The sequence below is a fragment of the Plecotus auritus genome, assembly GCF_963455305.1.
Source record: "Plecotus auritus genome assembly, chromosome: 7".
Classification (NCBI taxonomy): Eukaryota; Metazoa; Chordata; class Mammalia; order Chiroptera; family Vespertilionidae; genus Plecotus; species Plecotus auritus.
Window position 1 is genome coordinate 132,123,600 of NC_137774.1, and position 23,269 is coordinate 132,146,868.

Below are 23,269 nucleotides of genomic sequence, written 5' to 3' on the forward strand. Positions count from 1 at the left end.
AGAGTCTGAGCTGGTGTCCTGGAATAAGTCGCAAGGCTTCAGGAATGTGGAAGCCAGTGGCCTAGTGAAGTTAGCAGAGATCTGTACCAGCTCCAGGGGTGGCTGTTAAGACAGCAGGCTTCATAGGAGCATCTCTGTGGATCGGCCAAAGCTTATGCATTAGCAGCAGAGGCACCTGGAACCAGCAGGTAGGGTTTGAAGTAGTTAGGACATGACATTTGACCTCGAGGAGCACTAGCAGGCAAGTAAGGACAGGGAAAACAGCTCTGAGAATTTGGAAATATTCCCAAGAGTTCTTTGCAAGATGGACTTTCCAATGATGCTCCATATTGGATGCAGGATGGGGGAAGCAGTTCTCACATTACTGCCACTCAAGTATCAGAAGAAACTGGGCCCAGTCTTGAGGCCCCACACTACAGGCCTGAACCACTGGGCCTGCATGCGAAAGATCTTATACACAGTGGGGACTCGGTCAATCTGTTCAATTGTTTTTACTTTTTAAAATCCAAGATTGTATATTCACTTTATCATTTGTGGATAAATATACTAACACAGACTTTTCATTTATTGGAAGACTTTGGTATTTCCTGAACCAGGAGATTCCTGAACCTCCCTGCCTTGGAATTTACCACACTTCTCCTCCCACCCTGCCCTCCCCAGGGTCTGTAACCACCAGACTTGAGGTATCGTTAAAGTGTTTTCAGTTTAGTAACTGAAGACTGAGAAGAGAGGCTTGTATACACTTGTGGGAACTTCGGCCTCAGGAAAATGCCCTGCACAGGGCAACATGGGGCACAGCCTTGGAGCACCCTTCCCCCTGGCTAGGGATTGGCTCTGCCTGTCTGGTATGTCCCCATAGAGTATTTCAGACAAAGTCTATTTGTATCATTTCAATGGAAGATGGCTGCTCAATGCTCAATGTTGAAACTTTCAAATAGTCTACTAACAATTCTTAAAACCTGATTCAGAGCTTCGAAGTTACTCTTTGTCCCACCCTGAAGCCTTCATGACATCTACATAGGACTTCAACTCCCATATGGGAATTTCATCTTCCTTTCCCCCAGAATCCATACTTTGCTGATCAAGCCAACACTTACTAACTGGTATGCAACTGCCAGAAGATACAGAAGCTCCCAAGAATTCCATTCCCTATGTCTATGTTACTGTCACTCTTCATCAAGGGAGATAGACAAAGTCCTTTTTCAAACCACAAATCCTGAAAGTATTTTTTATTTAATTTCCCAAGAAGTGATTCAACAATCTAGAAATGATCTACCAGGTACTTGTACGAAAATATTTTCTACCAAACTAGGCCCAAGTATTTGGTTAATGTAAATGTGAATTCATGAACCATATTGACTCCTAACCTAGCCTTTTCATCAAACATTGCCCAATTTTAAGGGCAGAGACCTTATTCACTCAGTGAATAAATACGGTGTGAAATCATGTTGGTTAGAAATGTAATTTCCCAAAAGCAAACTAACTTCTTGGAGTTGAGGTTCCCCTGAAAGACTGTCAAGAATACTAACCCTGTGGAGCAAATGTGCACGGTGCTGAGAAGTGCTCTGTCTTGAAGAAATGATGGCTCTTGTGAGCCTCTCTCAATTCAAGCCAGCATCTCTGTCTTAACTCTTCAGAAGTAGAAGGCCTCTTGGTTAGAAGGCCTAGGAAACACACTACAGTGAAAGCATCATTCTAAGAGTTAAAACATTGTAATTGTTATTGTTTATAGCTAATATTCATTCAGGGCTTACTCATACCAGGGACTAAACTCATTTAACCTTTACAACAATCCTTTAAATCAGAGCTATCCCCATTTTATAGAAAATAATAATGATAGAACAGTAATAACTTCTATAGTGTTTATTATATGCATGCACTGTTCTAACACTTTACACATATTATTAACTTATTTAACCCCCACAATGACCTCATCGAGTAGCAAAGTTTTTGCACTGCACAATGTCACCAGGTACCATTCACATCAACCATGAATGTGACTATAGTAGTCACAGGTTCTAATTTCCTAATCTAATTTAGACTTCTAATTTCTAGAAGTCTAATTTATAAGACTTCTAGAATGAACAAACACCTCCTGGTTGGCCAGCCTAGCTCTCTGGTTACATAGCATCTCATGCTGGGACACACATCCCATCTGTACTTTGCCCAGGTCAGAAAAAAAAAAAAAAAGTACCACTTAATCGAAGCATGGAGCTTGATGTACACTCACAGGCACAGAAATTGGAATCCCACAAGAGCCCTCTAATTGCATGTTTCTTTTCTAGCTAGACCACATATTGCACAAAATGTGCTTTGCCTAAAGCTATTTTAAATTAGTGAGCTTGGGGATCAACAGAGATGCGTTTAATTTTGGGACAGCACCTTATGTGTCTATTTGACTATTTCATTTTTTGTACATTCTTCTAATATATTCATATGTGTATTAAATTGAGATGGTTAAAAATGCACATTTTCTTTTATAAGCATAACTGATTACATGTAAAAGACTAAGGTTGAGAGGGGTTCCTTCTTGTATTCTGGACTGGACGGTTCAAAAGCTAGAAAGCATTTCTCAGACTCTCCTGAAACTCAGGTTCTGAATGCAAATTAGGTCCTGGAAGATGGAAGGTAGACGAAGGCCATTGCCAGTGTAGCAGCATCCCAGTGTCCAGGCCCACAGAGGCAGCAGCAGTGTCCCGATCACTGATGCAGCGAGTGGGTGTCTTCTTGGGCAGAATTTTCCGCAGCCATCTCTTACTTGCTCTCCATCCAGGACAGCAGAGGCAGCGCCCCCTGGGAGTCAGTTCTACTTGGTGTCTCAGAAGTGATTCCTGGAAGCCCAGCCTCAAGTCCTTACAATAAATCTCTTCCCAAGAAAAAATAGCTAATATGTTCCCCACACCCAAGCTTTCATAGATCGACATCAAGTGCCCGATGCCAAATGCCCAGGAATTAGCTCATGATGCTCAGGAGCTACCTTTCCTGTCAGATGTCAGATGAGGGAGACAGTGCCTGAGCAAGTCTTGGCATTCAATTAAAACAGCATGTTCCCCATTTAGAGACACTGCATCTCGGGGCTCTTCAGGTTTGCTGCTCTGAGGCCTGCCTTCTAACAAACCTGCCTGATTTCTACGTAAACACTCATACTGATTACATTTGCCTTCCAACTCTGCACCCCCGCCCCGCCACCTGCCAGCCCCCAACAGAGAGAGAGAGAGAGAGAGAGAGAGAGAGAGAGAGAGAGAGAGAGAGAGAGAGAGAGAGGAGAAGAGGGGAGGAAAGGAAGAGAGAAGAGAGGGAGGAAGGGAGGAAGGGAGGAATGAAGGAAAGAAGGGAGGAAGGAAAAAGGGAACCCCAGTAGAGGTAAGGAGACTTCACAGAGAAGCTTCCCTCTCACGCTGAGGGCAGTCCTGGGTGAATCAGGCCCTCTTAGCCCATGTTTAGAAGATAGTCAGCCCGTGAGAGTTTTAAAAAGCCCGTCTCTGTCTCTGTTTGCCTGGCAGAACCTGAATCTCATTAAAATGAAAACCTAACCTCTGCAAAAGATCGTTCTACAGATTCAGAGTAACAGGCTGACTAACAAAATGAAAGAATTTGAATAGAAGATGATAATCCATATAAGACTAACATATGGCCAATGAATTCATTGGTGCCAATAAATGTTCATAGTAATAGCTTCATTACGAGGACTTAAAGTAGCAAATCATTTGCACGCAGTGCATACACAGGGATCTTTGTATATAAAATGGAGAGGCTACACTGGGGACAAAACAATATTTATATTTGGACTAGGAGGTCCTCTCCAGCTGTATAATATTCAGTGGGCTCAGCCAACATTATAAAAGCCCATGACTGGTAAACAGCACATCCTCCTGAGGGGTCCATTTCTGCTTCTGGCTCCTGAAGATTCTAAGATCCAGCTCATATACTCAGGTTTAAGAGTGAGGATTAATGCATCCCAATTGCACAGTGAGTTCATTCATTAGAGCTTATTCCCTAACATCATCCTAGACACAAGACTGTTTTCTTTCATGATCACACCTAGGAAATGCTCTCTGATGAGGGAAATAAAATCAAACCAGCAGAGCAGCACACCAACCATCATGTATGACCAATTCTGTCACCAGCAAGGGAACTTTTTGTCCTATGAGAACTTGCCTGTGTATCAGAATACCATTTTTGATACATAGGCAAGTTCTATACTTGACTAACTTGGTAAGATGCAGTGGACTGTTAGGCAATGATCCCCAGATAGAATCTGAGTTGAGTCCTTGAACCATCTGAGACTCTGTTATGAATTTTGCTACTGTTATGAATCGTAATGTAAATATCTGTGTTTTCCAATGGTCTTAGGCGACCCTGCTGGCGGTTCTCAACCTGTGGGTCATCGGAAAACACAGATATTTACATTACGATTCATTAACAATAGCAAAATTACAGTTATGAAGTAGCAACGAAAATACTTTTATGGTTGGGAGTAACCACAACATGAGGAACTGTATTAAAGGGTCGCGGCATTAGAAAGGTTGAGAACCACTGCCTAGAGGGAAGAGTTCAAAGGCATTTATAAAACTCTCTAAGCATTGCTCTTAGCTTGAATACTAGAGTCCTTAATAAAATATGTTTTTCACTGAAGATAAAAGTAATAAGAATAAAATGGTTAAGTCAGCAAAATAACAGGACAAAATAAATGAAAGTACAAATAATTTTAATAGGTTATTAAGATACAACTCACATACTATGAAATTCACCCATTCTAAGTGCACAATTTGCTAATATTTAGTTTATAGGGCTGTGCAACAATAACCACAATCCAATTTTATAAAAACTTTTCAAAAGTTTAGCAAGATAGTATGGTACAGGCATAAAGATATTCATACATATCAATGGAACAGAAGTAGGAGTCTAGAAATAAATTCTTACATTTATGGTCCATTGATTTTCTATAAAGGTATGAAAGCAATTTAATGGGGAAAAGAGTAGTCTTTTCAACAAATGGTGATGGAGCAATTCGCTGGCTATAAGTTAAAATGATTAACTTAATCCTAAATGGAAGGCAAAAATTATGAACTTCAATAAAAAACATAGGAGAAAATCTCAGTACATTGGATGGGCAAAGAATTTTTAGGAACAGATCAAAAGCAAGATCCATAAATGGATAAATTAGACTTTATCAAAATTGAAAACCTTTGTGCTTCAAGATCACCAAAATACCCCTAGTGGCAATTTGTAGTCAATCCCTGTTTCCAACCCCAAGCCAGGCAGTCATGAATCTGTTTGCTGTCTTTGTAGGTTTACTTTTTCTAGACATTACATAAAAATGGAACCATACTGTGTTGGTTTTTTTACATCTGGCTTTTTTTCCCTTTGCACAGGAGTCCTCCAACCTGCTGCCTGTTTTTGTAAATAAAGTTTTATTGGAGTACAATCACACCCAATCATTTATATATTGTCTATTGCTGCTTTAGCACTATGAGGGCAGAGACCATATGGTCCACAAGCCTAAAACATTTACTATCTCATCTTCTAAAAAAACATTGCTGACCCTGACTTAGCATAATATTTTCAAAGTTCATTCATATTGTAGCATTCATTACCAGTCATTCATTCCTTTTCAATGCAGAATAATATTTTATTGTATCACATTCATTTAGCCATTCACTTGATGCATTTTTGAATGGTTTCTAATTTGGGGCTACTATGACTAATGCTGCTATAAAAATTTACGTATGAGTCTTTGTGTGAACATATGGCTTCATTTCTCTTGCATAGATGCCTAGTACTCAGGAGTGGAATCACTAGATCCTATGATAAGCTTATGTTGAACATTCTATGAAACTATTCAACCGGCAAACTGTTTTCCAAAGTAGCTGCTCTATTTACATCTCCACCAGCAAATGTATGAGGGTTTTACATCTCCACATTCTCACTGCCATTTGTTATTTTCTGTCAATTTTATTATAGCAATTCAAATGGGTATGAAGTAGTATCTCATTGAGGTTTTCAGTTATATTTCCCCTAATGACCCATCTTTTCCTGTGCTTTTTAGCCATTTGTTTACCTATTCAAATCTTCCACGTAGTTTTACTTCTTATTACTGAGCTGTAAGAGTTCTTTATATGATCTGGATAGATAGAAGCCCTTTGTCAAATATGTGATTTGTAAATATTTCCTCACATTTCTCTATGGATTGTCTTTTTTGCTTTCTTCATGTTGATATTTGAAGCACAAAACTTTCCAATTTTGATAAAGTTCAAGTTATCCATTTATGGATCTTGCTTTTGATCTGTTCCTAAAAATTCTTTGCCCAACCCTATGCACTAAGATTTTCTCCTATGTTTCTTACTGAAGTTCATAATTTTCACCCTTCCATTTAGGATTAAGTTAATCTTTTTTACTTGTAACCAGCCAATTGCTCCAGCACCATTTGCTGAAAAGACTACTCTTTTCCCCATTAAATTGCTTTCGTACCTTTATAGAAAATCAATGGACCATAAATGTAAGAATTTATTTCTAGACTCCTACTTCTGTTCCATTAATATATATGAATATCCTTATGCCTGTACCATACTATCTTGCTAAACTTTTGAAAATTTTTTATAAAATTTTGAAATCAGGAAGTAGAAATCTTCCAATTTAGTTCTTATTTTCCAGAACTGTCTTGGCTATCCTGAGTCCTTTGCATTGCCACAGAAATGTTAGCAATCAATAAAATTTTTAAAAAAATGATAAAGAGAAAAGGAAAGAAACTGAAAACCTTGCTGATATTTCTAATATATATATTAAAAGGTATGCATGTTTTTAGGATCAGAAAATATACCTATTGGTAACAATTTGCACAAGATTTGTTCACTGGAATGTGTGATGCTTTTAGAATACAATGTTGCAAACTTAATTTTTAGTATTAAGATACCCATTCCCTCTGCCCAAAAATTCAGTCTCCCTTAGACTGGGTCCAGATGGAGCCAGGCAATGTTTTCTGACTCACAATGCAACCAGGGATCTGCCTCGAGCCCTTTCCAAAGTGAACATGAGGCATAAATAGGCTCAGGGGGTGCAGCTCCAGGGCTAAGAGAGCTTGGACAAGGCTGTCTTGGAAGTGTATCCAGTCCCCTCTCTTTCGTTCTCCCTATTTAGATTTCTTGCTGACACTTAACACTTAGCTTGTGAACTGAGATCACTGTTAACTTAGTCTTTCAGACCTTGGACTTGAAATTTAATCATCTGCATCACTTTTTTCATTTCCACCATGTCCCCTATAGAATCCATAGAAAATGTCTGCACTAACATTTCCCAGCCTCCTACCCCTTCCAGAACAGTCCAATGCAAGTCCTAAGCATGTCTTACCATTACTGCTTTAAAAACATACCAGGAGCCTCACCTCTTCTCTCCCAAAATGCCTGTCCATATACATAAGAGTCTGCTATAGTGAATTCCATTACTTAGCATGGATTCATTTAACAAAGCCATTTCTACATCTCTTCAGAGTGTCCCAAACTATACTCCTTTCATCAGAAGACCACAGGATAGCACACAATTGATACACTTTTGCAGTGGGTAGTATGCATGCATGTGTGTGTGTGTGTGTGTGTGTGTGTGTGTGCACGCGCGCGCGTTTCTGTTTGCACATACACATGTGTGCTCATAAGTGAGGCAGGAAGAGATAGTGAGAATAGATGGGCGACAGGGGAATGCATTCATTTCAATTCAACACTCTGGCTTGTCACAGTAATAGAGGCTGTAATGGTAAACACAACAGTCCCTATTCCCAAGAAGCTTATAAATCATATGGAGGAAACAGTCAATAATAACAACAAGAAATATTCATAGGACGCTTAATTGGTTTCAAATGTGGAGCTAAGAACAGTACAAGAATCATCACATTTAATCCTCATTACAACTCTATGCATAGGTATAATCATTACCCTCACTTTAAAGATGAGAAAAATGAGACTCAGAGGGGCTGTCTTAGATCACCTTAGACAAGTGGCAGGACTCAGACGCAGGTTTATTTGGCACCAAAATCCACTTTCTTGACCACTTTTCAATCCTGATTCCTTGGAGACTCATTCTTAACTGCCCTTATCAATACCCTCTTCTCTCTAAGGCCCTCGTGGCCCCTGTTCCCTGAATACTTTCTTTGCCCACTGCCAGACTGCTGGACCCCAGCAATCAGAGGCCACTTCTCCAGCAAGCACCGTCCCCAGGAAGGGACACACAGCCTTTCTTCCCACTCTTGAAGTAATAAGCATAGAAGCTCAAATCCTCAGGACTACTAACTCCTGAGAAGGCAAGGGATCCTCTTAACTCTATTCTCCACCCATGTCCTATACATGGACCAAGCAAGACCAGACAATCAGTCCACCGTGGATCCCGAATGAATTGTTTCCCACCGTAGGCAGCGGAGAGTTCTCAAAATTAAGATTAGGAGCCTACTAAAGATGGCAGGGTAATACTAAAAGCCATCGAATTGTATGTATAAATTGGTGAGTTGTATGATATATGAAATATATCTAAAAAAGCTGTTTAAATTTTTAAAAATAACAGGGCAGTCAGTCTTTGAAAATGAGAGGCTTTTCTATCTCTAAGTCACTATAGAAGGTAGTTGAATGGCAGAATGCATTTCAAAGAAATGCATGGTGGGTGGATTTTTAAACGAAAAAGTAAATCAGTAAAAGCTGGTTGATGAGTCCAGAAGTTTCTTCTACTTGTCATGATGTTTATCTGAAGAAGTGTTTAGGAGAACAAGGGAAAATGTTCAAATCCCCCCAAAACGTCTTTTTGGGTATCAATCATTATCCAAGTACCCTCTTCAGGAACACTCTGGTGCTAGGCCCTGAGCCCTTCTGGGAAATGAAACACAAACTATGACACACACCAAGGAAACAGGAATAAAAGGCAGTCCTCTAAACCTCCTTACTTACAGGAAGTCACGGCATCTGAGAGGGAAGAAAGTTGAGATTCACATTTGAAGATGATCAATAATTAAAATCATTGGAGGCCAGTTAATTGGAGACCAAATAATTGCATACCAATTAATTGTTCAATTATCCCTTGAAATATCAGAAGCATATGGCTCTGAAATACCAGTTTACAAAAGTAACCTGGGTTAATAGAATAAGCACTGGACTGGCTGTCCAGAGACCGGGACTCAGATCCTGTCCTTGCAATTTATAACTTCTCATGAGTAAGTCACTTTACCTCGCTGAGCCTGTTTCTTTATATAGTCAAAGAGGATGATGATGACATCTGCTTTCCCACTTCCCAGGCGTGTTGTGATGGACACATATGGCATTATTTTAAGGGGCTTTAAAACCATAAGGCAGTATACAAACAAAAGGCATAAGATTAGGTCTTCATAAATCCACAGTGCTCAAACAGAACAAAAGGAATGAGAGCATCATTTCAAATCTCTAACTCTACAGTGAGGGAGGTAAGTGAGACAGAGGCAGGCAACTCTGTGGCCTTTGCAAAGACTGTTGGATTTGGGTGCCTTTGCTTCTAAAGGGGACTGTGCCTCATCTTATAAACAATCCACAAGAACCAAGAGAACTGACTCCAGCAGTGTAAGCTCATTTGCCAGGGGAAGGTTTATCCTGACTAAGTTGCTCTACTATTTTGAATGGATTCTGAATTGTGTACAGAATCTGGGAAATTAGAAACAAGCACAAAGAAAAGTCTATAAAGAGGAGGAAGATTATAGGTAGGTAGCATCTGAGCTGTTGCCACTTGAATGCTACACATAATTCAATATCTGGCTTCAGAGCCTTTATAGCTAGTGATCCAATCATACCTGAAAAAGGAGATTCTTGGTCCTCCATGACTATTTGCCACATTCCTTTTAAAAACAACACACACATGCATACAAAAACAGATCATAATATGATTATTTTACTCTATTTCAACTAGTCTATTTTGGCTTTTCTGTGGGCTTATGGCTCCTCATTTTTGAAGCCACTGAAATGTAATTTGCTTCAGTATAAATCTTTTATTACTTCTCATTGTGATGCATGTGTAGAAATCTTAGAAATATTAATTTAGTCCAGTATGATGGGTACTGTCTCCACTAGATCTAATATCAGCTAAATTCCTAAAATTATTACACATACCATAAAGGGTGCACCCATAAAGAAAGAAAGGGAGATCCAGAGGGGGAAAAAAGTCTCAAAGTTAAAAAAAAAAAAGAAAAGAAAGAAACCCCTGCTCCTTGAGCAAGCTAATTGGAAGAGTGTATGAAATACTTTGAAACTATATTAACCTTTTCTTTCAGGGTCACGCACTGAAGCCTTGTTATTTTGCAAATGTGACATTTTCCCTTGGTTTTCAATTCCGCAGTTTAACAACATGGCCAATAATTATGCTGGTTATTATCAGGATCCTGGAGTTCACATCTTGATCATTTAAGATTTACTTTCCGCCTGCTCATCTAATCTCCTCAACTGGATTGGCAGTTCTTAGAGCGGAGGCAATGCTTCCTATTTCATTTTAATCTTTCTCCAGCATCTGGTATGGCACTGGGCACACTTATATAACTAATTAAACAAAATCAAATAAACTCATGTATCATTTAATCTGAAGAGTGGGAAAGAATAATGCTTTTAATTCAGGCAGAGATTTCTGAGTCTCTAAACCAAGCTCTCTGATGAACAATCGAATTTAGAACTTGCTTTTAAAAAATGTAAGCAGCTAACATTTCTAGGAGCCTTTCCAAAGAGCTGGGTATTGAGGCCAATACAGCTAGCCTTCCCACCTTCTCCCACTCTCCCAAATCTCCGGAAACCCTACTCCTCTATAACCCCTACCCAGTTGCTAATCACAATATTTTAAGAACCAAGTTTTTAGTCCCAGAATCACAAAGTCAGTATATAGGGAATAAAAACCATCTACAAATAAGGAATTTACTAGCTTCTTAGAACTTTGTCTTTGCCTTCTAAATGTCCTATAATTCCAAGATACTGGCTTTTCTGCAAAGGAACATTAAACTGGGACAGTGAAACCCCCTGGGAAGCTGAGATGTTAGAGTAAGTATAATGTGTCACATAGGCCAACTTCAATTTTATCCTAAAATGAGAATTACAATTTTAAATTCAGCATTACAGACAGACAATAGCTACACAGGGAGGCTCCTCTCAGTTTGCAGTAGAGAGTAGAGCCATTAAGTTTCTTCCTATTGCTAAGCAACAGTTGTGTTAAAATCAAACTGCTTTCAGCTTTCAAATTGCAGAAAAATAATTTTATTCAATTCAGAGCACTACAGGTAAAGGGAGAACAGAGGACTGACTAGTCAGAGATCTTGAAATCTGAGGTAGATTTAAACTATATACTAGTTTTAGATATAGACCCATGACTTCAAAGTATTTGGTAAGGAATAAGCTTGGGGTGATCTGTCCCACAGGAAACAGCCAGACATGCTTCCTTTTCCAAAATGAAAATATGTTCCTGAAACTCAATTTGATTATGAATATTTGGCCAAGGTTTACTGGCTACTATGAAACCACCTGTAGTAGTTATCTATTGCTGCATTAATAAATTACCCTTGCCCTAACTGGTTTGGTTCAGTGGGTAGAGCGTTGACCTGCGGACTGAAGGGTCCCGGGTTCGATTCCGGTCAAGGGCATGTACCTTGGTTGCGGGCATATCCCCAGTAGGGGGTGTGCAGGAGGCAGCTGATCGATGTTTCTCTCTCATCGATGTTTCTAACTCTCTATCCCTCTCCCTTCTTCTCTGTAAAAAAAATCAATAAAATATATTAAAAAAATAAAATAAAATATATTTTAAAAAATAAAAATAAATTACCCTAAAACTTAGAGACTTAAACCAATAATCATTTATTCTCATAGTTTCTTCAGGACAATATTTTGGAAGTGGCTTAGTTGGGTGGCTCTGTCCCAGGGTTTCTCATGAGTTTGCAGTCCAGATGTGCACCAGAGCTGCAGTCATCTGAAGGCTCAACTGGGGCTGGAGGATTCACTTCTAACTCACAAGGCTGTTGGCAAGAATACTGCTTCATAGTTTCTTGCTGGTCTCATGGGCCTCTCCTCATAACATGGAAGCCATTTCCCCCAGAACATGTGAACCAAGAGAAAGATTGACTAGGACAAATGCTGCTTGCCTTTTGATGACGTAGGCTCCAAAGCCACACATGGTCACTTCTGCTTAATTTTTTTTTTTTTTGTTAGAAGCAAGTCATGCCCATGCAAAAGGGAAGGGAAAGTAAGCTCTGTCTCTTAAAGAAAGGAGTATGAAAAAATTTGTGGGCATATTTTTTATGACAAAATATACCCTTTTATTTATTATTATTATTATTTTAAATCTTTATTGTTCAGATTATTACAGATGTTCCTCTCCCCCCCCCCCCCCCCCGGCTTGGCTCCACTTTACCTGGCTCCCACCCCACTCCAGGCATCCCCCTCCCCCACTGGCCTCGTCCATAGGTGTTAGCTCTTTGTCCAATCTCTTCCTGCACCCCACACATCCCCTTCCCTCCAAGAATTGTCAGTCTCTTCCCTTTCTATGCCCCTAATTCTATTACATTCACCAGTTTGTTCTGTTCATCAGGCTTTTTATTCATTTGATTTTTAGATTCACTTGTTGATAGATATGTATTTGTTGTCACTTTGTTGTTCATAATTTTTTTATCTTTACCTTTTTCTTCTTCTTCCTCTTCTTAGAGAATACCCTTCAGCATTTCATATACTACTGGTTTGGTGGTGATGAACTCCTTTAACTTTTTCTTGTCTGTGAAGCTCTTTATCTGACCTTCGATTCTAAATGATAGCTTTGCTGGGTAGAGTAATCTTGGTTGTAGGTTCTTGCTATTCATCACTTTGTATATTTCTTGCCACTCCCTTCTGGCCTGCATAGTTTCTGTTGAGAAATCAGCTGACAGTCATATGGGTACTCCCTTGTAGGTAACTAACTGTTTTTCTCTTACTGCTTTTAATATTCTCTCTTTGTCTTTTGCCCTTGGCATTTTAATTATGATGTGTCTTGGTGTGGTCCTCTTTGGATTCCTCTTGTTTGGGGTTCTCTGCACTTCCTGGGCTTGTAAGTCTATTTCTTTCACGAGCTAAGGGAAGTTTTCTGTCATTATTTCTTCAAATAGGTTTTCAATATCTTGCTCTCTCTCTTCTTCTGGCACCCCCATAATTTGGATGTTGGTACACTTGAAGTTGTCCCAGAGGCTCCTTACACTATCTTCATATTTTTGAATTCTTTTTCCTTTTCTGGTTGGGTATTTTTTGCTTCTTCATATTTCAAATATTTGACTTTATTCTTGGGATCCTCTAGTCTGCTGTTGTATCTCTGTATATTATTCTTTATTTCAGTCAGTGTATGCTTAATTTCTGATTGGTCCTTTTCCATATCCTTGAAGGTCTCACTAAATTTCTTGGAGGTTTCTAGAAGATTCTTGAGTAATCTTATAACCATGGTTTTGAACTCTATATCCAGTATTTTGCTTTCATCCATTTCTTTCATTTGTGACTTGTTTCTTTGTCTCCACATTTTGGCTGTTTCCCTGTGTTTGTTTCTATGTACTGGGTAGCTGCTAAGTCTCCTTGAGTTGATAGAGTGGCCTTGTGTGGTAAGTGTCCTCTAGGGCCCCGTAGCTCAGCCTCCCCAGTCACCTGAGGTGGAAGCTCTTGGCCTTCTTTTGGAAGCTCTGGGGCTTTCTGACCCAGCTGCAGTTTGACAGGTTTTAAGCGGAGAAAGGACAGGCCATTGATATGCAAAAGCCGATGCGCACAGCTTGGGTGGGGTTGTAAATTGGGTGGGGCGGGGTCTCTGGGAATCACCAGGGTAGAGCAAACAGCAATGGCTACCAGTTAGCCCTGCACTGGAGAGGTCTCCGGGTCTCTGCATCCCGCGCTCCCCGTGCAGGAACAATGATCGCTGCGAGCACCTCTGAGAAAAAGCCACCCTTGCGTTCCTGTTCGATGCCAGACAGTCCAGTTTCCCCCGTATGTGTCTGGGCCCCCCAGAGTCTCGCCCAGAACTGGAGTTCAGAGCAAGTGGGAGCTTGTATCTCCCCCCCAGTTAAAAGAGCAGCACATCCAGGTGCCAGCACTTTCCCACCTCCACACCTCTTACCAGTCTCAATGCGCTTTCTTCACCTCTCTAGTTGTGGAACTTCCAGTCAGCCAGCTTTCCCGTGGTTCTGGGTGGTAGTTGTTCAGCCTTTTAGTTGTAATTTTGATGTGGTTGTGAGATGCAGCAATCAATATAGGTGTTTACCTATGCCGCTATCTTGGTTCTTTCCTGTGGGCATATTTTTAAAACCACAGACCACCCAACAGAAATGTTTTTGTCCTTCTCCAAACAAAATGGTGGCACTGCAAAAACCCAAAGAATGAAGCCCAGCTCTGCCCTCTATATATAAGGCACAGGATGGGTCTAGTAATAGATCCTGTGGGTCCTTTCTTCATTTGCCAGATGACAGGAGTAAAATCTGCCTCTTACACCTATGTGACCTTAGGTGATTTACTCTCTGTATCTCGAGTTTCTCTACTAGAAAGTGAGTGTAATAACTGTGTCATATCAGTTAGCATAATAAGCTTTGAATAGTGTGCAGTATATAGTGTATCTTATAGGAGTTCGTAACTTTATTGTTATTACTACTGTCATGTTGGTAGTAAGTGCAACTACTCCATTTGAAAACAAAAATGCCCAACAGGACAGCAAAGGACAGGGGTTTGTACAATGTGGGTGTGACTTTGTGAGACCCTCTGCAAACACTACGCACAATTACTGTGTATTCACAATTAATAAGACAGGCTAACTTCATGTTAATCACATTACCTCTTTAGGTCATCCAAGCACTTATGAAGCTACAGGCTACAAATGCCAATAACATGCTCTTTGGTTGTATAAAGTAAGGAATACATATAGAACATTTCCTGGCAGATCAAAAGTTCACTCCTCCCTTACCATATACTTCATAAGTCTTAAGGCTCAGTAAACCTGAGCTGATTTGCACCATTAACTATGCAAAAGGAGTACATTTCTACACATTACTTGGACTGACATACTTAACCTTTAACTACTTTGAAAAATGTTATTACTGAAATCCTATCTCATCCTTTTTCATGTATAGAGCTGATGCAGTGTTGCATAATCACAACATTATCATGAATAATCAAATAATCAAAAATTCCAGGAAACCAGAAAGCTTTTCAGTCTTATATGATGATTATTTTTGGTTTATTATTATTATGAGTCATCATTAGATAGTGAGAGTCTTTCTGACTCATCAGAGATTATGTTCTCTCATTGTTAAAAGTATTTTATTTTTTTAATTAAAAAATATATTTATTTGCATTTTTTTAAAGAGAGAGAGAAAGGAAGAGAGAGAAATATTGACTTGTTGTTCCATTATTCATGCATTCATTGGTTGCTTCTTGTATGTACTCGGACTGGGGATCAAACCCACAACTTTGGTGTATCAGGATGATGCTCTAACCAAATGAGCAACGTGGCTAGGGCAGAAAGTTTTTTACTGTATAGTAACTGTTTAAAAATGTGTAGTCTCTTCAGAGAATCAGGAATTCTGGGTTTAGATAATTTTTCTCTAATTACTCTCCCCACAGCCAGAGATTGTTTTTTATTAGCACATTCTTCACCAAAGGAAGTTCTCCAAAACCAGGGGAAGGTCCTGAAATGCACAGAAAGGCACACCCTGAGCATTAGAAAACTACTGGACTCCTGACTGGACTGTAAGAGGCAGGGCTGACTTCATGTCTCTGTGTGTGTGGGAGAGGGGATTGTGTTGCATAGTGGCCCACATTTAGAAGGGCCCACACTTGTTTTAAGGCTCAGCTGTGCCAGTCTTGAAATTCTTTATAATTTTTTAAACAAGGGGACCTGCATTTTCTGTTGCACTGGGCCCTACAAAGGATGCAGCCAGTCCTGGCAACAGGACATACATCTATAAAAAAGTGCAGAACTCCAAAAGGTAAGAACATATCTTTCGAAAAAAGACAACAGGACACAGGGAATGGGGAGATGAATAAGAACTAAGACAAGTGGATTGCTGATTGCACAGAAAATGAAAAGATGGTGAGGACCCATACGAGAAACACTACATGCAGCCAACATTTTGACCTTAGACTTGTGAATGCTACCGCTAACTCAGGTGAGATAGCCTGTTTCCTGCTATACCCTGACTAACCAGGAAATAGAGAAAGGCCAAGAAACTGAGACAGTCTTTCTAAGCATGGCAGAGAGCAGGGTAGTGATTCTTAACTCTATTTCTGTTTTCATACCATTCACATGTATAGCACATTTTCATCAATAACATCTCTCTTTTTTGGAGTGCCTGCCTCTAGGAGGAGGCCACTCAGAATCTCCAACAGGATAGGTATATTTTGAAGAAGTCCCTGGCTGTTCTCATTCCACCCTACCTGCATCCAATTGAGAATCATTGCAATAAAATGTTTACATGATATTAACTTTCTGGGTTTGAAGCAGAAATCAATTTGTGATTCCTGCCTGAGGTTACAATTTTAGCTTGTCAGGTAGACATTGGAAACAGCCCATATTCTCTGCCGTTCTTATAAGTTCATTCAATAAATAGATAAGCTATTTAAACAGAGCTGAGTGTTCTCACAATTCCTGAAAGAGGCTACAGACAGCAGGGTACAGATGTGACATTAACTTAATTCCTGGTAATCAATATCTTGCTACAAATTTAATCCAATTCTCAATAGAGAGATAAATGCTTTCTCTGACTAGATTATATCATTGTAGTAAGGCTCTAGTTTCTGCAATTCTGTGGAAGAAATCACATATCCCTCAATGCCAACTACTAGACAAGTAAGAATCTACCCACAGATTGCTAATTTGACCAATGAGCATCTCTCTGGATTACTCTGCTATTGTATCTGTCAGGTGAATGCAGGTGGGCACAGATGTGAGAAGAAGATGGAAAGAAATGGGTGTGCTACAGATGGAGATGGGGTCAAGAGGCAATAAGAAAATTAAGTAATTCAAGTTTCCCAAGATCTTGTTCTTTTTGAAGTAACTGTGGCATTAGAGGCAATAGCAAGGCAAAGAAAGCAGCAATTTGGTAGTGGACAGATCTGAGCCTCAATCTCAGTAATTGAGAACCTGGGCAAGGCCCTCCACCACTCTGGGTCCCACACTTGCTTCAGAATCTATAAGGAGAAAGGTGGTCCCCATTTTCCTTTTCCATGGTGATGGGATGAACAATGGAGCATTGTGCAGAAATGAGAAAAGATTACCCTGTGAAAGCGAAAGTGGTCAATCCACAGTGGACAAGAAGAGATGGACTTTCTATAAAGGAATAGGAAATAGTGGGGGTGGGGGCACTGAGGAGGTTCAGGGGCCCATTGCTAAAATGTAGGTGTGTCTCAGGAAGTCTTCTCTGTGTCAACTGACACTCCAGCTATGAGTGGTCACAGTAAATCTGAGGTCACATACTGGTGGCTCAGCCAAATGTGGTCGGTCCACAGGAGTATTTGGTTTGGACAGTATTTTTTTTTTTAAAGTAAGAATTCACTTCTACAATTTAAAACCAGAGGACTTCATATAAATATTCAGATTCCTGGATTATTTTAAAGAAAGAAAGAAAACAGATCTGATAGCCCTAGTTTGTCTTGTGTGGCAAAACTCAGAGGAAGCTGATCAGGGGCTACCCCCTTTACCCAGGGATCAGCTCTCCAGCCCCTGCTGCAGTTACTTGTCTGGCCCTGAAATGGATGAAACTGTAGGGCAATCAAGTAGCAATTAAGCAATGTGAGTAAATCCAAGAAGTGAACAAGGACAATCAACCATATTGTCCCTTTGCCAAGGAGAGACAATAATGGAGGAGAATGGTCTGTGTGGAGCCCAAGTAAGAGCAGCACAAAGTAAGAGAACTTGGCAGTGCAACACAGTCAGAAAAGAAGGTGCTCAGCCAGCTGGAACAAGGACCTGGGTCTGCTTGGAAGCCATATCAAAGACATGTGATGAGCAAAAGAGGTACGCCACATGATCTAGCTTGTTATGGGGCAAGTTCCCAGGGAGAAAAGGCAATGACCACCTGACATGAGCATCTGTCTAGTCCAGTGGTTCCCCACCTTGGCTCTGTATTACTATCACCTGGAGAACTTTAAAAAATCCTGATGCCTCCAGACCAATCTAGTCAGAATCTCTGGGAGTTGGGCCAAGCATCAGTATTTTTTAAAACAGGTCCAGGGCCAATTCACATCAAGCTGAGATCTACTATTGACTACACAGATCTGAGTGGTTTGATAGAAGAAAAAACAGATTATGAATTCTCTACTTTACAAGTACCAAGTAATCACCAAAAGAGAACTCACTATTTCTCTAAGCAACTGTAAACTATGCCATTAATTTTTCTTTAAATGCATTCAACCATTCCTCTATTTTGTTAATTTACTTTGACTTTCATAGAATGATGAAACATATAATCTGCTCACAGATAATCAAGAGTTGCTTATCATACTTCCACTGCCATTATTTGTACTGCAATAAAAATAACCCACCTCACACTTTCATATTTCATTTTAGATCATATCATAAACTCTATAATTAACCCTAAAGCTTCAGGTGTATAGTGAGAACCATGATGTGCCCTGATATGTGTATTCATTAGATTGCATTTCTATTCATATCGTAACTATACCCAAACAGCACCTGCAGATTCCCTGCATCAGCAGCCATCTGAAATGCATACATTTCAGCTTCTACTTTAATGCGGAACTCATTTAGTTTCTATTTTAAAGCAGATGCTTGAAAACACATTGCAATCAGTGTGGTGGCACACAAGACCCGTCAATTGTCCTTGATCTCAATCTTGTATAGAGTTGAAGCTCCCACCACAGAAAAGGGCTCTTATTTTACTGACGGATGGTCATTGGTCCACGCCATCTCCACTCCCAAACAAACAGTTTCCTGCAGCAGCGGTGATTCCAAGAAAGATCTGGACTCATAAGCAGATTTATCAGGAAGCCAATGAGGCTCAAGGTTCAGGGCCTCTCAATGTGTGGGGGCCTCTTCTAAGCCCTAGGAGGTACCCTAAATGTTTGTATTTGTAATTTTATATTCTTTCCCTTGAGGCAAAATATATAAGAGCTAGACCCCACAAATTTTGGATCCATCCATAAGTGAGTCTAATGTAACTTGGCTGCCAACCAGAAGGCAAACACTAAATAAATTGTTAAATCTTTACAATATGGCGTTAACAATCATTGGTTTAGGGTTGCCATCCTACCCACAGAATTAGGCTTTCCTCTCTTGCCAACAGAGATATTATTGTTGATTTACAAGCAAAGGTGGAAGGAAGAGAGCCATCCTTCTTTGGAAAGGGCAGGTTCGGCTCTAGAAACCAGTGATGAAAACCCAGGCTTTTCCAGTGTGTGTGGAAATTAGGCACAGCCCTGGGGCAGGGCTGGCTGATCCTATGAAAATCCCAGGTCACCTTCCACAAATAACATCAGCTTTCTGTGCCTTCAGGGCCTGCCACAAGCAAAGAACATTTTCTGTCCATGATCTTGCTAAATTTGAAAGTCCTTTAATGTAGTAAAAAAGAAAAACTTCCAACCAATAATTAAAGAGAAATGGCTTAACATGCAAATGTCTGGAGTGAATATTTGAAAGCATAATCATGAGTTGATAGTTCCAGCCCAGAGTTGCCAGGTTCCTGTGGCATTTGATGGGGGTAGCAGTGGGAAGATGGAGATGGGAGAGGATTAAGTCGGGAGGGAACCTAAAGAGGAGCCTGAAACATGGAAAGCCACTCTGCACTGAAGATTCCATGGCTTGGCCGGTGGTACCTTGCTTCCTGCTATGTGCCAGGACACAGCAGAGCTGCACCACCAGGTGGGCCCATTTTGCAGCCATACACGCAGACAGGAGGCCTGCAAAGACTGACTGAAGTCTGAGGTGTTCACTTCCTTACACAACCTTCCCTCCTACTTGCCTTTGCAATTCTTCAGGTTCTAGAGACCACTCAGGTCAGCAAGGCCTCTGGTTCAGAAAGTGGAGACAAAGTCCAGTCTGGGAGTTACCCATTATCTAGCACCCCTTCCTCTGAATACCTGTCCATCTGTGTCTAGCCCTTCCCAGGGTAGCAGCATGCTGTCCCTGGCTAGCCAATAAATCCAGATTATCTCAGCACATTCCCATTTTTGCTCTGAGCCAACTTTTCTCAGCAACCAATGAACCCGAGCTCTTCTGCTAAGCTCTCCCGGGGCAGGTGGACTCCCCTGCAGGACCAGTGCCACTGCGTGGTTAAGCCCCAGGAACATAGTGGTCTGCATTCCCACTAAAGAAAGCCCCTCTGTCTTACCATCACCTGGCACTGAAAATTGACCGATGTGCAATTTGCTGTCTTTATAGCGAGGCCACAGACCCTGCCAAATCCAGTCCTTCCTTTTATTTCTAAAATTGAACCATATGGTTTCAGACATTTGGAATGTTATAGGAACATCACCTGCATCTAGCAACACTGGCTAGTTCAGTGAGCAGTCCACCCCTCCTCAGCCAGATTACTGAAGTGCACTTTCTTCCTAAGGTTACTTCAGCTGCGGGAAGGAGTAGAAAGAAAGGCAGCAGAAGCAGCATGTTCAGATAGTGAGGAAGACTTGATTTTTTTGGTTACTTTATCCTCTGGTCCACTAGGCCAGGAAAAGCCAAAATCAGAAAGCCATTCTTGGAAACTTATTCAAATTTTGCTGCAATTTTAGGTGAAAAAAAAGAAGCTTCTCCTTCGGCAAATGGGGAAATGGACTCATCCCGAATTAACTTAAAACTATTTTTCTCACTGCCTGGCCAATGTAGCTCAGTGGTTGAGCATCAACCTATGAACTAGGAGGTCACAGTTCAATTCCTGGTCAAGGCACATGCCTGGGTTGCAGGCTTGATCCCCAGTGTGAGGTATGCAGGAGACAGCCAATCAATGATTCTCTATCATTAATGATGTTTCCATCTCTTTCTCCCTTCCTCTGTGAAATCAATTGTATATAATAAAAGCATAATATGCAAATCGACAGAACAGCCGAACAGCGGGATGACCATCTAGGACCACGCTATGACACTCACTGGCGCCAGGCCAGCCAAGGCAGGTGCAATGCGATTGGTCGGGGTGGGGGGGGACGGGGCCCAGCCATCGCCCCATGATCACCCCACAGAGGGAGGCCCAGGCCACCGACTGGCAGGCTGAGGCAGGTGGGTGGGGCCTCCCACTGCGAGGGAAGCCCAGGTCCAGGGTGCCGGAGGGAAGCTGGTGCTGGCAGCCGGGGGAAGGAAGGCCTACTCTTGCACGAATTTTGTGCATTGGGCCTCTGGTAAAAATATATTTTTAAAAATTATTTCCCTCACAAACTATATTTAAATTATGTAACTTGTGAGGAAGCTCTGTGCTTCACTTTTTCCAAAGACAGACCAGGTTGTGAGAACAAAGCCAGGAGAGGGTCTCAGCAAATCACAGCCGATAACTAACTCTACTGAAAGCATAGTGAGGACGCCTTTATGATGTCACCAAGAAATGTTCATTATTATAGAATACATAATCAACAATGGAAATCAGCTGGATTGACAAAATATCAATATCATTACCATTATGGGCTGTTTTGTGTTATGCTGATGGGACTTTGAGGGGAAGGTTTTGGAAATGTTTAGGACAGAAATCACCAAACACCCCAATTTGCCTGACCACATTCAATGCAGTGCATGTGGCAAAAATACTGAAGAAGTAAAATGTGGTCAATCTGCAAATATTTCCATTCAGATGGAACACATATCATTACTACGGTAGTTCATGTTCATTATGGAACATCTTTCTTTGTTCTTACTTCATTGTAGAAAAAATTCACACATAGTAGCTACGAGTTACTATCGTTGAATATAGGTTCTTAGGCTTTGGAAATGGCCTCCTTTGTGGCAGGTGAATAACGGTTCTCCATTAATCACTGATCTACAAAGGATGACAATTGGCACCCATCGGGTTAGTTTAGGTGCAGCCATTCACAGCAAAAAGGCTGTTGAAACCACATACAGAATTATTTGAACACAATGTTCTCCTTGCATGTGAGAGACGAGGACAGAGACAATGAATATGCTTTTCATCTATTAAAATACTGTGCTTTTAATTATCCCTGCTTTAACCCTGAAAATTAACTAACAGCAACTCAGAAAGCATTGAGGAGCCACTGGAAATAAATTATGAGTCAGTTGAAGCAATAGTTCCCTCCTCCTTCCCCCTCTACAGACTTCCCTCCCACCTTGCAGATGCCTTTAAAATTGCACTCAACTAAAAGGGAAATACTAGTACATGTTTTTGGTAAATGGCTAAAAAAGTTATAGAACTCCATAAAACATGGGGAAACAACACATCCTTCTCTGATACAGAAATTCTCAAAAGTGTCACCTATAGACTACCTGTGTGAGACTCACCTCAGGTGTTTATTTAACAGTCTCACCCCAGACACACTGACTTAGAATGGCAGCTGGGGATCTGCATTCTCTTCTTTAATATTATTTTTCTTTTCTATTTTTTTAAATTGATTTTAGAGAGGAAGGAAGAGGGAGAGAGAGATAGAAACATCAATGATGAGAGAGAATCATTGATCTGCTGCCTCCTGCATGCCCCCTACTGGGGATCGAGCCCACAACCCATGTGTGTGCCCTAACCAGGAATCAAACCATGACCTCCTGGTTCATAGGTCGATGCTCAATCATTGAACCACACTGGCCAGGCCAATATTATTTTTCAGTTATAGTTGACAAACAATATTATATTAGCTTCAGGTGTACAACATAGTGATTAGACATTTATATACTTTACAAAGTGATCATCCTTGGTGGCATACATAGTTATTACAATGTGGGAATCTGCATTCTTAACAAGTATATAACAAGACTGACAGGCAAAGATCATGATTTAATATGGATTGCCTTGTGTCTGTACTTAGCTGCTGGCCCCTACTCACCCGGTGGACTCCCGTGTCCTGCTGCAGCTGTGGCAATTGCAAAGGCAGAAGCAGGCGAAACAGAGCAGTGGGAGCTGTCAGCCATCTGTCCTGGTTATTTAAAAAGAATGGAAATGGCATGGTGAGGCAGAAGGATAATAGTCTATAATAAAATTCTCATTTCATTCCTGTAATGACTGGGCCAAATGCACTGTATTCTTTATTAATAGGAAAATAATAAGATTCTACATCAGCAAGTCCACTCTAGATGTATACTCAAGAGAAATGAAAACATATGTCCACACAAAAACTTACACATGACTATCCAAAGCAGCTTT

At 40.6% G+C, this 23,269-nt stretch overlaps 1 protein-coding gene across 4 annotated transcripts in view; it reads right to left on the bottom strand.

Moving 5' to 3' along the window:
• Window positions 1-23,269, bottom strand: part of RASGRF2 (Ras protein specific guanine nucleotide releasing factor 2) — a 188,227-nt gene that overhangs the window by 43,037 nt on the left and 121,921 nt on the right. For all 4 annotated transcript variants that reach the window (XM_080679969.1, XM_080679968.1, XM_080679970.1 and 1 more), the window contains exon 17: window positions 22,953-23,042. In XM_080679969.1, coding sequence (XP_080536095.1) covers window positions 22,953-23,042 — 90 coding nt within the window. The remainder of the gene's footprint in view (window positions 1-22,952; window positions 23,043-23,269) is intronic.